We start from the raw sequence: 15,775 nt of genomic DNA, 5'->3' as shown, positions 1-15,775 counted from the left end.
TTTAAAATGGAATGAGCATATCAAGTTAATCGTTGGTAAAGCAGATGCCAGACTGAGATTAATTGAAAGAATCCTAAGGAAATGCAATCCGAAAACAAAGGAAGTAGGTTACAGTATGCTTGTTCGCCCACTTCTTGAATACTGCTCAGCAGTGTGGGATCTGTACCAGATAGGGTTGATAGAAGAGATAGAGAAGATCCAACGGAGAGCAGGGCGCTTCGTTACAGTATCGTTTAGTAATCGCGAAAGCGTTACGGAGATGATAGATAAACTCCAATGGAAGACTCTGCAGGAGAGACGCTCAGTAGCTCGGTGCAGTCTTTTGTTAAAGTTCCGAGAACATACCTTCACCGAAGAGTCAAGCAGTATATTTTTCCCTCCTACGTATATCTCGCGAAGATACCATGAGGATAAAATCAGAGAGATTAGAGCCCACACGGAAGCATACCGACAATTCTTCTTTCCACGAACAATACGAGACTGGAATAGAAGGGAGAACCCATAGAGGTACTCAAGGTACCCTCCGCCACACACCGTCAGGTGGCTTGCAGAGTATGGATGTAGATGTAGATGTAGAACTTAACAAGATAATCTGTAGAAAAAGTATCTATAAATGTGTGGTTTTTATTTGCATGTCAAATTTGTAGAGACAAATACTTGATAGTAGATGAGATCTTGTTGAAGAACGTTACATCGGAAAACAGAGTTCCACTCTGCACCCCTACACAAAGAAGCAAAGTTGTCATAGAAACTAGTTTTTTGTCTTGCTTTGTTCCATAGACCACATTTAATTTGAAAGTTATTTAACACCTTTTGTAATCTTTTACATATATAAGGCAATCATCCTTCATCAGGCTACAGAAGAGATAGAAGGAGAATGGAGGAAATAATTTCCTTGGAGCCTCACGTCTAGGATACATTAAAATGTGCACCACAGAATGAGGAAAGAAATATTTTTTTGGTAAAACAATTGAAATGGCCATTTGCCAACCCGCAACCAACAGAGTGAGTGTCAAACCCTACCTAGAGAATTTCCAGCCCGAATCCCAGAAGGATTCTCCTGCTCTTCCTTGAAACCAACCTCTTTCATTTTCAGCTCTTGCAAACTTCGACATACAAAACTGTTCTTAATGACTCCATTCTTTCCATGCACAGTTTGAGCTGCAGAACATAATTAAAACCCGAGACTCCTCACGAGGACTCACAGCTGCTTCATTAGAACTCCACACCCACCTGATTGACACATCTCCACTTTCGAAATACGCAAAAGGAACTATCCCAGACATCCTAAAGTAGCAGGCTTCAAAACTCCCACATAATGCATCACAGGCCTGGTTGAATGGTAGAAGCTGATCATATGGAACATCAATTTGGATTCTGTAGCAATGTAGGAACATGCAAGGCAGTGTTGGCCCAATAACTTATCTTAGGACATAGACTAAAGGCAAAACTACATTTGTAGGTGTAGAGAGGGAATAAAAGACAATGTTGACTGGAATACATTCTTTCATTTCATATGGTAACAGGGATAAAATACGGGGAACAAAAGTTTATTTACAACTTGTACAGAAACCAGACTGCGGTGATGAGTCAAGTAGCATGAAAGGGAAGCCATAGTTGGGAAGGGAGTGAGATAACGTTGCAACCTATCCCTGATGAGAATTATAAAGTTTAGATGCAAGAAATAAAATCTTTAAGATTTTCCAGTGATATTGTTTTGCTGTCAGAGGCACAAAGGGCTTGGAAGAGCAGTTAAATGGAATGGATGGTGATCATGAAAAGAAATTGATGATGATGATGAACTCCTGTACTCCTTGACAGAGCATAAGGGATGATGCTGGAGACCCACACTGCTGTACTAGGCAAGGTCCTAGCGGAGGTGGTTTGCCATTGCCTTTCTCCGACCGTAATGGGGATGAATGATGACGATGAAGATACAACACCCAGTCATCTCAAGGCAGGTGAAAACTCCTGACCCTGCTGGGAATCAAACCCAGGACCCCGTGTGCTCGGTAAGAGAAAACGCTACCGCGAGACCACGAGCTGCGGACGAAAAGAAATTATTAGACGAAAAAATGAAATTAAGAAGAACAATGTTTCTTAAAAAAGAGAAATTTTGTTAATATGGAATACAGGAAGTTAAACATAGAAGACAATAAAAGGTTTTGAAATGTGATGCTACCAAAGAAGTTTGGAAAACAAATGAATGGATCAAGCAACTAATAAGAAGGTAGTGAACTGAATTATTAAGAAAAGAAATTCTTGCAACAACTTAACTAAAAGAAGGGATCACTTTATAGGGCACTTTCAAAATGGCTCTGAGCACTATGAGACTTAACATCTGAGGTCATCAGTCCCCTAGAACTTAGAACTACTTAAACCTAACTAACCTAAGGACATCACAAACATCCATGCCCCAGGCAGGATTCGAACCTGTGACCGTAGCGGTCGCACGGTTCCAGACTGTAGCGCGTAGAACTGCTCAGCCACTCCGGTCGGCTGGCACTTTCTGAGGCATTGAGGAATAGTTGGTTTGGCAATGGAAGGAAATGTGGGGGAAAACATTGTAGGGCAAGTCCAAAGCTCAAATACAGTAAGGAATTTCAGATGAATACAGGTTGCAGTAGTTATGCAGAAATTAAGAGACTTGCATGTGATAGATTAGCTTTGAGAGTTTCATCAAACCAGTCTTCAGACTGAAGACTGTATCAACACAATGTAATTTGACAAACAGCTGATGGCTTAGGGAGAACAAATTGTTACTTAACTGCAACAAACACAGTGCACACTATTTCTGACACAGAACTCTGGTGAAAGTGAAATTTTGTAATTGCATGTTGCTCAAATAATGTAGGAAAGTTAAACATTTTAAATTATTATGACTGATAATAGTTAAAAAGCTTTCTCTGAAGTATTGTGTTTGTGATCATGTTCAGAAACTAATTGCTGCCAACTTGGCTATAAGAATATCTACATTTTTGTTAATACTGAAACACTAAAGCTTGCTTACTTTGCTCTGTCTTGTATGGTACCATATCTTGAGAAAACTTTTCGTTTATTGACAAACAATATTCCTTGCCCAGAAAAGAGTGGTCAGAATGACTTCTGTACTTCCTGCACATCATTGCTCAAGTGACTTGAAATTTTAGCCCCCTCATACCTGTACACATATTCCTTTATGAGTTTTGTAGTTAATAATACGGACTCATTTCAAAAGGGCTGCATCATTCACTCAACTACACCAAAAACAATTTGCACTTTGATAACACATTGTTAAATGGGGTATAGAAATGTTGTGTCGAATCAGTTTTAGATATGCTTCCAGTAGATTTCCAAATATGAATGGAAAGACATTATTGTGGCATATTCCTGTTATTATGCACACAGTTTCTCTTAGTGTTTAGAGCCTTTCACTATAGTGCATTACTAGTATATATACTATACAGAAACACTTGTTTTCATGATTTTATTTAACTTTTTAACTGTTAGCATTCTGTATTCACTGTAGTGGCCCATTCAGTGTCTTAGTACCTTTGACTCACAAGATCCCATGGTACTTGAAGAAAATTAATAAGCTGTTTTCAGTCATTGTGAAAGATTATTAAAGAGCATTATAGTTAATCTGCCCTCATTGCAAACCGGAAAATAAAAACTTTCTCCTCCATGGTATATCCCATTTCTTAATGAGTTTTGAAATATAGCAGCAGTTTTAACACACTTTGCGAACACATGAGTCTAAGCCATAGCCTATCCTAGAAATTGCCCTGTGCTGGACTTATTTCTTACTCAGTAGTCAAGAACTTATCATTATTATTATTTCTTTCTTATCTTAGACGTTATGTCTGGTCAGAAGTAGAAAGTGACGTGGACCTTGATCAAGCGTGACTTCCTTTTAACTGTATGGTATATGTTATATTGCATTTAGGAACTTTCGGGTAATTGAACATGTATCAATAATTACGGATTTCTGTAGTTGTATATATAAGTTTGGATGTAGCTGTATTGCATTGATGTACTGATGGATATTGTGTGGTATGACTCCTGTAGTTGATAGTATAATTGGTATAATGTCAACTTTATCCTGATGCCACATATCCTTGACTTCCTCAGCCAGTTGGATGTATCTTTCAATTTTTTCTCCTGTTTTCTTTTGTATATTTGTTGTATTGCGTATGGATATTTCGATTAGTTGTGTTAATTTCTTCTTTTTATTGGTGAGTATGATGTCAGGTTTGTTGTGTGGTGTTGTTTTATCTGTTATAATGGTTCTGTTCCAGTATAATTTGTATTCATCATTCTCCAGTACATTTTGTGGTGCATACTTGTATGTGGGAACGTGTTATTTTATAAGTTTATGTTGTAAGGCAAGCTGTTGATGTATTATTTTTGCTACATTATCATGTCTTCTGGGGTATTCTGTATTTGCTAGTATTGTACATCTGCTTGTGATGTGATCTACTGTGTCTATTTGTTGTTTGCAAAGTCTGCATTTATCTGTTGTGGATATGCTTGCTGTAATATCTGGTGTTTATTGTTTGATCCTGTATTGCAATCATGAATCCTTCCGTCTCACTGTATATATTGCCTTTTCTTAGCCATGTGTTGGATGCGTCTTGATCGATGTGTGGCTGTGTTAGATGATATGGGTGCTTGCCATGTAGCGTTTTCTTTTTCCAATTTACTTTCTTCGTATCTGTTGATGTTATGTAATCTAAAGGGTTGTATAAGTGATTATGAAATAGCAGTGGTGTAGCCGATGTATTTATATGAGTGATTGCTTTGTGTGTTTTGCGAGTTTCTGCTCGTTCTAGAAAGAATTTTCTTAAATTGTCTACGTGTCCTTAATGTAGGTTTTTTATGTCGATAAATCCCCTTCCTCCTTCCTTTCTGCTTAATGTGAATCTTTCTGTTGCTGAATGTATGTGATGTATTCTATATTTGTGGTATTGTGATCCTGTAAGTGTATTGAGTGCTTCTAGGTCTGTGTTACTCCATTTCACTACTCCAAATGAGTAGGTCAATATTGGTATAGCATAAGTATTTATAGTTTTTGTTTTGTTTCTTGCTGTCAATTCTGTTTTCAGTATTTTTGTTAGTCTTTGTCTATATTTTTCTTTTAGTTCTTCTTTAATATTTGTATTATCTATTCCTATTTTTTGTCTGTATCCTAGATATTTATAGGCATCTGTTTTTTCCATTGCTTCTATGCAGTCGCTGTGGTTATCCAATATGTAATCTTCTTGTTTAGTGTGTTTTCCCTTGACTATGCTATTTTTCTTACATTTGTCTGTTCCAAAAGCCATATTTATATCATTGCTGAATACTTCTGTTATCTTTAGTAATTGGTTGAGTTGTTGATTTGTTGCTGCCAGTAGTTTTAGATCATCCATGTATAGCAAATGTGTGATTTTGTGTGGGTATGTTCCAGTAATATCGTATCCATAATTTGTATTATTCGGCATGTTGGATAGTGGGTTCAGCGCAAGGTAGAACCAGAAAGGACTTAATGAGTCTCCATGGTATATTCCACGCTTAATCTGTATTGGCTGTGATGTGATATTATTTGAATTTGTTTGTATATTAAGTGTGGTTTTCCAATTTTTCATTACTATGTTTAGGAACTGTATCAATTTAGGATCTACTTTGTATATTTCCAATATTTGTAGTAACCATGAGTGGGGTACACTATCAAAAGCTTTTTGGTAATCAATGTATGCGTAGTGTAGCGACCTTTGTTTAGTTTTAGCTTGATATATCACTTCTGCATCTATTATCAGTTGCTCTTTAGATCCTCGTGCTCCTTTGCAACAGCCTTTTTGTTCTTCATTTATAATTTTGTTCTGTGTTGTATGTGTCATTAATTTCTGTGTAATGACTGAAGTCAATATTTTGTATATTGTTGGTAGGCATGTTATTGGGCGGTATTTAGGTGGGTTTGCTGTGTCTGCTTGATCTTTAGGTTTCATATAAGTTATTCCATGTGTAAGTGTATCAGGGAATGTGTATGGGTCTGCAATATAACTGTTAAATAATTTAGTTAGATGTGAATGTGTTGAGGTGAACTTCTTTAGCCAGAAATTTGCTATTTTATCTTTTCCAGGGGCTTTCCAATTGTGAGTAGAATTAATTGCTTTGATGACTTCATGTTGCAATTATTATTATTATTATTATTATTATTATTATTGATCTTCCTGAGAAATTGAAACTGTTTGGCACAGTGGGACTCAAGCCTAGATCTTAGTAGATAATATTGTATCATCTGCATCTCATACTGCAGTATCAGTAGGCTGTGCTTCTGCTTTGGACACTATACAACCTGTCGGAGTGACAGAAAGTGCACTAATGTGGCAAAATTGGAAAAAAAAAAACGTATGCCAATGTACATCTTAATGTATTGTTGTGTAAGTTAAAGGATATATCAATTACATTGTTCAGTTAATAAAGCAAACAGATGTATAGAGTGGCAAAACTGATGTTGCAATCGATATACATTACTACTGTTGATATGTGGATTGCTTTTATTGTTACAGGACAAACCAGGAGCAAATGAGATTGCAGTTGGAGGATGATTACCTCCATAAGCTGGCCATGTCTAATATAAGTAACAATGTGACCTCACAATATGCTGCATCTTCATCAGTGATCCCTCCGCCAGTAACAGAAATGTCACGCACCTTTAATGAATCTGATGAGAAAAATGTTACTTTTCATTCAGTTGAAAACGATTCTAATAACTTTAGTAGGAACATGATGAACTTAAACAGTTCTATGGGAACACATATAGGCAGTTCAGATGCAGTCAGTGCTACTGTTGGTGCTGATAATATTTCACATGTCAGTGTAAGTAATTACACGGTATCTGAAAACGCAGAAGAAACTGATAGTGGACCACTGGATGGAGGAGAAGCCAAAAATGTTATTCAGATAACAGAAAGTGTAATGTCAAGCAGTTCATTTACATCTACTCCATTGCAAAGGTACAACGTATCAAGTGATCTTAATGCTTATGGGACATCAGATCTCACTACCACAGAAATAAGTACTGGGGGTGTAACAACATACAAATTTCCACAAGAAATCAATGCAACCAGTTACAGAAAGAAAAGAGAAATTTCTGAACCATATGATCAGTCCACATTCTTTACAAGAGACCAGTACATTCTGATTTACACATCATGCATAGCCGGCTGTATCATACTTACAACCATCAGAGCATTATTATTCTTCAAGGTTGCTTTAAACTCATCACAGGGCCTTCACAATAGAATGTTCAACAATGTTTTGAAAGGAACAATGAGATTTTTTGACACAAATCCTTCAGGTGAGTGAAAACTGTCCTACAATTTCTGAATAAAGACTAACAAATCTTTTATTGTTATTGTTATTATTATTATTATTAAACTGCAAAATAAAGATCCATATATACATGCATCCCATTTCTCCAAATCATTCTGAAAGCTGGGAGGAATAGTAATGAGCCCTTCTAAGTAAACTTAAATGCTAATCTATTAGACTGACGTGATCCCTCAGGTTTTCTTGGCATGCTTGATTAATTGTGTGCTTCCAGATGTTCTACACAATTGTTTTTCCATTTCATTGTGCATTTGTGCTCCAATACCCAATTTATAACCACAATTTTAAAGCACTACTAGCACCTTTGTCAATGTGATGATAATCAATTGTGCCAGATTTCACATAGTATAGTTTGGTGTTTTGCTGCATCTGATCCTACTGTATCCTGGTTCAGTAAGAATAGTTTATTTTTTCCCTTTGTTTTCCTCCTCCTGAGAGAGAGAAAGGGAGAGGGGGGTCAGTAATTGCTTTGCCATTCATTTCCATTGCTGCTCCATCCAAAAGATACAATTCAGCATTATCCCAGCTCAGTGAGAGATATCATTAGACAACAAATATCGTTGCAGCCAAAAAGCAGTATATCATTAAAATGAACTCCAACAACAGCTGTTAGTTTCAAAAGCACACTGTAGTAACCAAGTAATACACAAACAGAATCCAAGTCAAACAAACATGGTTTATTCATAACCTCTGAACATTGCGGAAATAGCGTCTTGGGACTCCACAACTCACAATATAAACTACAAGGTGTACAACTTTGCTTCCGCCATTTGCCAATAGGTGGTTACAGTGGTAAGTAGCGGTCAAAAGAAACAGATCGCAGACGTCAGGCAGTTAGCTTGGACCTCGGTCAACATAACTGCATTCAAACATTAGTCAATTTGTGTCTGCATCATAAAGTTGCTCTTGATTGAAAATGTCAGTTTATGAGTTTAATTCTCGTCATTTGCAGGAAGTGTTACTGTTTTGTTTCAATATGAATAAAACAGCAGCTGAGTCTCATCGAATGCTCTCAAGTATGTATGGTAAGGATGCTATTAGTGAAAGAAGTTTCAGTGCTTCAAGAACGGTGATTTTAACGTCATAGACCGGCATAGTGGTGGAAGAGAGAATGTTTTCAAAGATGCAGAATTGGAGACACTGCTGAGTGAAGACTCACGTCAAACTCAAGAAGAATTGGCACGATTTGTGGGAGTGACACAGCAAGCCATTTCAAGACATCTCAAGGCTATGGGCATGTTTCAGAAAGAAGGGACTTGGGTTTCGTGTGAGCTGAAACTAAGAGACGTTGAACGGTGTTTGTGTGTTTGTAAACAGTTGCTTCGGAGGCAAAAACGGAAGGGATTTCTGAATCGCATTGTGACCGGGGACGAAAAATGGGTCCATTACGATAACCCTAAAAGCAAAAATCATAGGGATATCCCGGCCATGCTTCCACATCGACAGCCAAGATCATGCTCTGCATTTGGTGGGAGCAGCTTGGCGTCGTGTACTGTGAGGTGTTAACACCAAGTGAAACAATCACAGGTGCTCATTATCAAATGCAATTAATGCATTGGAACGGAGCATTAAAAGACAAATGGCAGCAATACAGCGAGAAGCAAAATAAAGTGCTTTTGCAGCACGACAACACTCGACCCCCAAAGAGGTCAAAATGTACTTGGAAACCGTAAAATGGAAAGTCCTGCCCCACCCGCCATATTCTCCAGACATTGCTCCCTCTGACTTTCACCTGTTTAGATCAATGGCGCAAGGCCTGACTGGCCAACACTTCCGATCTCACGAAGAAGTCACAAATTGGATTGATTCGTGGATTGCTTCGAAAGAAGAACAATTTTTTTGACCCTGAATTTATACACCGACTGAAAGATGGGAGAAAGTAGTGGCCAGCGATGAAAAATACCTTGAATGATACATGTGTAACCAATTTGTTTCATTAAAGCCTCAAATGTTGGGGGAAAATGGTGGAAGCAAAGTTGTGCACCTTATAGAATACCATAGAGAGCCTCAGTCAGCTCTACTCCTAGCATACACGTGTGTGAGTCGCCGGCAGACAGTGCAGTGGAGAGTACAGCATGTGTAGACCTTCCACAGGTGGTCTCCAGCGGTTAGCCCATGCTGGTACTCTTCATGGCCAATTCAAATGCACATGCTTGGTGACCCACACTTGGCATACTCACACTCACACTCACACACACTAGTAGCAAGATATAGCACACCTCTCCCTCGTACAGAGTGGATGCTCAGGTGATGGAAGGTACACCAGTGGCCTGACGAGAGTCACATCCATCGGATCCAGAGTGGTGGCAGCCGGTTCTGATGGAAGGGATGGGATGATATGCTGGGTAAGAGCCATAGCATACGACCAGACCACGCGAAGACGCGGGCACACCCGAGTGTGGTAGGCCTGCGTGGCACCTAATGACAGCACCAGAGAGGAGGGTGCCATTGCCATTTCTGAATCGTTATCAGCAAGCACGTCCCCTTGCAGAGGATACAGGGCTGGACCTACTGGAGATGATGATGAGCTGGTGAAGGCAGTCCAATTGGAACAGTAGGAAGTGGCAATGGACCTGAGGCCAGTGACCGACTGGTGCTTGGCACAGGCAAGCTGGAACTCCCAGGGCACCGCACGTGGAAGAGGCAGCCAGTGGGAAGGGGCTCCCTTCATAGCAGCTGATGATGGGCTCAAGGTGGAGGGCGGCGGGACTGTCTGCAGCAGTAGGGGCCACACCCGCACACTGATAGCTTCCAGTGGTGATCAGAGATGCAACTGATCAAAGTGGTGTGCCACCAGCCCATCAGCAATACACAAGTCATAAAGACAGCATCCCCAGTGAGATACGACAGTGGTCAGTATCCACTTGGGTCTGCAATCAAACCTCTGTGCCCAAACTGGCGATCCTGGCACAAAGTGAGCAGTTGAACCCAACTGCAGTAGGTACAGCGCTGGCCACAGAAGATGAAGAAGCGTGTATTGCTGCTGGCCATGAAGCAACTCAGTTAGGCCTCGCTCTCTCATAAGCACGAAGCAATATGTGCTCAGAAAATGGAGAATGGCACCGTCTGGTGAACAATCCACAACTACTTTTTCATTTGGGGCTTAAACACATGTACAAGTCGTACTGTGTAGCCATTTCATTGAGAGTGGAATGATGGAGCCATAACATGATGAATGCTATGACGGGAAGAAAACAATTAAAAGGTGTGAGAAACAAATTGGGGCTCATTATCGGTAACTAAGGTGCAAGGCAAGCTCTCTGCAGAAAAAACCCTCAAAAGTGTACAAGTTGTGACCTCAGCTGACATCGATGCACTCCGGAAAATGTAAGGAAACCCCGAAAATGCATCCACAACCAAGAGCAAATAGAAATCCAAGAAGGGACCCGTGAAGTCTACATGAATGCGTTCCCATGGTGTGGAGCAGGCCATGGGGCAGAGATATCATAGCAGCTGCCTGTTGTCGGGCACACTACTCACAAGCCACGACAAAATGGACAATTTTGCCATAATCACTGGCCAAAAAACATGTCTCTTAGAGAACAATGAAATTCACTAAACTCCCCAATGGCCCTGGTGAAGAAGACATAGAATCTCGCGGCATAATCTGGTGGGATGGCTACTTTGGGAGGCTGGTCTTCCACGGACAACAGCATATCACCTTCAAAAACAGAGAGGTGGTACTGTAAGGGAAAATAGTTGTGCATAGGGTCCAACCCAGACATGGCAGTTTATCTGGCCAGCCTTGTTCAACAAGTGAAACCACATGGCGTAGAACCAGATCAGCGGCAATGGCAGCTGTTTCGTGTGAACTCGTAATTTGGAAACCCTCAAGTATGGCCTGTGTTTCAATATGAAAATGGCAGCAGAGCAATTCTTCATGATCACAGTCGGGGTCAGGACCCACAGGAAGGTGGGGCAAGATGTTCGCATTGGCATGTTTACACAAATGTTGAAAATACATGAAATGTATTCACAGTTGTGAATATGGACAACTATTAGCTGTATAATGTAATGATGACAATTTGCCAGGCCGGGACGTGAACCTGAATTTCATGCTTATCATGAGTGGGCATCTTACCATTGTCTATCTGAGCATGATGCACAGACAGGTCAAAAATTCCATGTAGACAACCAAGTGTCTGCAAGTATATCCATTAAAAGTCGCTTGCCCAGTGTCAGCAGATAAATATGATATTGCAGTGCCTGTGTTATTCTGAACTATGATGCAAAGTTCCTTCAGAACACAGGAACTGCAATATCACATTCATAAGCAAGCAACGTTCAAGTAAAATTTCTCCCCTGGGCAAGAATATAAATAATGGATGTATGACAACAGGTTATATAGGGAAGTTTGGGCCTAAGTGTGAGTCTTGCTCAGATAGCCAAATGGCGAGGCGATCGGTCGCAATAAGCAGGATATTTGGATTTGAGTCCTGGTCTGTCACAAGTTTTCATTCTCATCATTCCAATATACATCTGACAATTGCCCATATTTGGAACTGTGAATATATTTAATATATTACATAATGGCAGTAGTTGCCGCAGTGGCTGTTCCTTCAGACATGTATGCATTCCACAAGAAACTTTGCATCATATTTGTGAATAACACAGGCACTGCAATAGCATATCAGGTAGTTCAAAAATGGATTTTCTAATTGTAGCAAGACAAGAACAGTGTCCAGCATTGTAGGCAGTGTGCTGCCTTGTCATCCAAGGAACTGTGAGGGTAGAACAAGGAAACCAAGCATTTGTAGTCAGTAATAGCATGAAACTTGAAGCCATACAAAAAACATGAAATTTCTGGAGAGCATAGAGTATGGCAAGAGCCTCTTTTTCCACCTGAGAGTAATGCTGCTGGGCCAGAGTGAGGGATCTAGAGGTGAAAGCAGCAAGGTGTTCAAAGCCATTGGCTTATCAGTGTGCTAGGACCACACCGAAGCTGTACTGTGAGATGTCAGTCCCCAGAACTATGTGCTGTCCGGAGAGAATGTAGTTAAACAAGGGGATGAGAGTAGTTTGGATTTGAGTGTTTGAAAAGAACATTCACAACCAAGGCTCCATCAGAAAGGTACATTCTTCATAGTAAAGCATGCAACAGGTGGGCAAATGTGGCTGTCCCGAGCAGGAATTTATGGTAGCGGGTTGTCTTCTGTAGGAAGCCCTGAAGCTCACTTATTCTTTCATCAGTAACTGCATACAACACTCCTATTGATGATGAAGGTTTTTTTTATGAAGCAGAATGGGTCCATCAGTGCTCCAATGTTGTCAGTTTTGGGAAATGGAACCAAGCCTCGTCTGCAAACAGAATGAAGTAAGGATCCATTTCACTGTTGTACACTTGTTTCAAAACCCTTTTGCATAACCTAACCCTATGTTCACCAGGTTAGGTTCTTGCACTACTGTTACTTTATATTCCAAGTAACTTACCAGCTCTTTGTACAGAGGTGCAATAAATTTGTGTGTGCTGTGAGAGACGTCTAAGAGACTTTTTAGCGGAATTTTCCAGGCAGTGAGCAATGTGAATAAGATGAGCTTTTGTTTATTAATTTCAAATTCCATGAATCTTTATAGTGATGAACTACAAGGATGTGAAATGTATAGTGATGAACCACAAGGATGTGAAATGAGTCAGGTTTACATCTTTATAGATATACAACAAACATTAGTCCAGTGACAAGAATGTAGCAATCTGGTGATATAAGTTTAAAGAATGAATTAAAATTAAATAGGTACAGTTCAGATAAATATGACATAAACTACTGAAAATAACTTTTCATACAGACTCGCCTTAGGCAGTGAAGACAAATTACAGGTAACAAAATATAGAGACTAGAATATACATAGGAAATACAATAAAAAATTACAAAGGCAGTCACTGATTATGCTTACTCTACAGGTACTCACTCAGAGAGTAGAAAGACTTATCCATGAGGTATTTTCTTAATTTAAATTTAAATATAGGAATTAATGTGGGCTTTGACATCAGATGGAAAATAATTGAAGAGTGTTGTGGCAGGATAATGAACACCTTCTCGTATGATACTTAGCTGTTTTACATCTCTGTGTAAATCATTTTTAGACCTTCTGTTGTGATCACAGTATGCATTATTGGATGTGAAAAGAGAAAGGTAATTCAAGATAAAAATAATCAAAGAAAATAAGTACTGACATGAGGTGTTTAATATTTGGAACTTATGTAACAGGTTTCTGCAAGAACTTTGTGGATTAACACCACTCATGATTCTAATTGCTCTCTGTTGTGCAGTAAAGATCTTTTTGGCTAAAGTTGATTACCCCAAAAATTATGCTGTATGAATGATGGAGTGAAAATAGACAAAGTGAGCTTCTTTGATAGCATTCATATTACCAACAGGGGTAATTACATGTGGGGCATAGTTGCTACACTTAGTCTTTTATGAGGATCTAGAATATGCCCAGACCAGTTTAACTTGTTATCATTTATAATGCCCAGAAATGTAGAGGTGGCACACAGTAATATATGTTGACTGCCTCCACATATGTTGATTGCTTCATTTTCTTTCGGTGATGCATGAAATGGAATATGTTGAGTTTTTTCAATATTTAGTGTTAATTCACCAGACTTAAACCAATGCAGGACATCTACAAGTACAGCATTACATTTATTTACTAGCTCACTGATCAATTGACTTTCAAGCATAATAGTAGTGTCATCAGCAAAAAGAGTGAATTTACTCTCGGTGTTTGTACAGAATGGGAGGTCATTGACAAAGATAAGAAACAATAAAGGCCCCCAAAATAGATCCTTGTGGCACTCCATACTTTAACGTGCCTTAGTCATTGAGAAAGGACAGCCATCAAAACCATTTATTATCACTTTCTGCTTCCTATTGTGTAGATTGATTCAATCCATGTACCAGTACTACCATTCAAACCATAAAAATTGGCCTTCTTTAAGTGAGTGTTGTGGTCAGCAAAGTCAAAGACCTTTAACAAGTCACAGGAAATTCCAATAGGTGACATTTTATTTTTTAGTGACACAAGAATTTCATTTGTGTGAGAGAAAATCTGTTCTTTGGAAGCCTAACTCATTTTTGTTGGGGATGTTGTGAATGGTGAAGTGCTCTACAATTCTTTTGTACATTACTAATAGTTTTGAGAAGCAACTTAACAGAGATATTGCACAGTAGTTGGTTAAATTAGTTTTGTCACGCTTCTTAAAAAGTGGTTTCGCTGTGGAATTTTTGTTTTTTAAGGATTTGATAAAGTAGATATTAATTAAGGCAAGACAGGATATGATAGGTACAGTGAAAGCAGAGACTTAAGAGCAACAGAGAAGTGAACAACTTAAGCTTATCGATGAGAGAAGAAAATATAAGAATAACAGCAGTTGAAATTCCTTGATGTATAATATGTTAAGTAAAGGAAAGGCAACCACTTCACCTTTAGTTGACAGATGTTCGGCACATAGAAATATTCCAGAGACAGTATTTTACTAGCTTTCCAGCTCTTGTGCTTTCTTGAATAGAAGTACACACATTCATGCACACAATCATACAGACTCAAATGCACACAATTGTGGCCAAGGAATCTTGCCCTGGCCATAAGTGTGTGCATTTGGGTGTCTGTGTGGTTGTATGTGTGTGTGAATTGTGTAATTCTACCAGAGAAAGAGTAAGATCTCAAAAGCTAGTAAAATACTGTTTCTGTTACGTGTTTCCATGCGCCACACATCAGGCACCTTTAGCTGAGTGGTTGGCAATCCTTCACTTTACATATTTAATATAATAATGAGGTAGGAAGCCACACAATAGGTAACTCAAGAATGAAATTAACAGTAAATACTAATGTGCTAAATCAGAATTAATGGAAGAGACATGTATAGAAATTGAGAGGGAAATTATTGCAAGATGATGATGTTGCCCTGCCCTTTCAGCCAAACATTTTCTGAAGAACAACTACTCATTGTAATAGTAAAAAACTAATCTGTTCAGTTTTGATGGATTCACTTAATTCTCTTTGGGGTATCTCTATGCTACAGTTACTATTAATTATTTATAACATAGACGAGTTCATACTATTCTATTAAGTAGCATTCATCGTGTAACTCTATTTTTATGTTATTGTCTTAATATTTTTGTTTTGTTAGGCCGAATTCTGAATCGTTTCTCAAAAGATGTTGGAGCTGTTGATGAACTACTGCCAAAAGTAATGTTGGATGCAATAACGGTAATTATATTCAGTAAATAGATATATTCTGTCTTATATTTGCATTTTTTTCCATGTTCAGCACTTGTCAGAGAAAATAATATTACTACAATTGAGTAACTATCTAGTAATGTGATGAGCACTTAAGTAATGTAGTAGCCTAGTTTTCAAAGCATAAATTTAGTAAAGGTGATTATACTATAGATTTTCCAATCAGAAAACTGTTCAGAAT

At 38.8% G+C, this 15,775-nt stretch overlaps 1 protein-coding gene across 1 annotated transcript in view; it reads left to right on the top strand.

The window, feature by feature from the left end:
• LOC126335571 (ATP-binding cassette sub-family C member 4-like) overlaps positions 1–15,775 on the top strand; it is a 309,710-nt gene that overhangs the window by 221,383 nt on the left and 72,552 nt on the right. The window contains exons 15-16 of the mRNA XM_049999000.1: positions 6,531–7,321; positions 15,485–15,564. Coding sequence (XP_049854957.1) covers positions 6,531–7,321; positions 15,485–15,564 — 871 coding nt within the window. The remainder of the gene's footprint in view (positions 1–6,530; positions 7,322–15,484; positions 15,565–15,775) is intronic.

The sequence above is a fragment of the Schistocerca gregaria genome, chromosome 2 (genome assembly GCF_023897955.1).
Source record: "Schistocerca gregaria isolate iqSchGreg1 chromosome 2, iqSchGreg1.2, whole genome shotgun sequence".
Lineage (NCBI taxonomy): Eukaryota > Metazoa > Arthropoda > Insecta > Orthoptera > Acrididae > Schistocerca > Schistocerca gregaria.
This window is presented reverse-complemented; position numbering and strand designations above follow the sequence as displayed.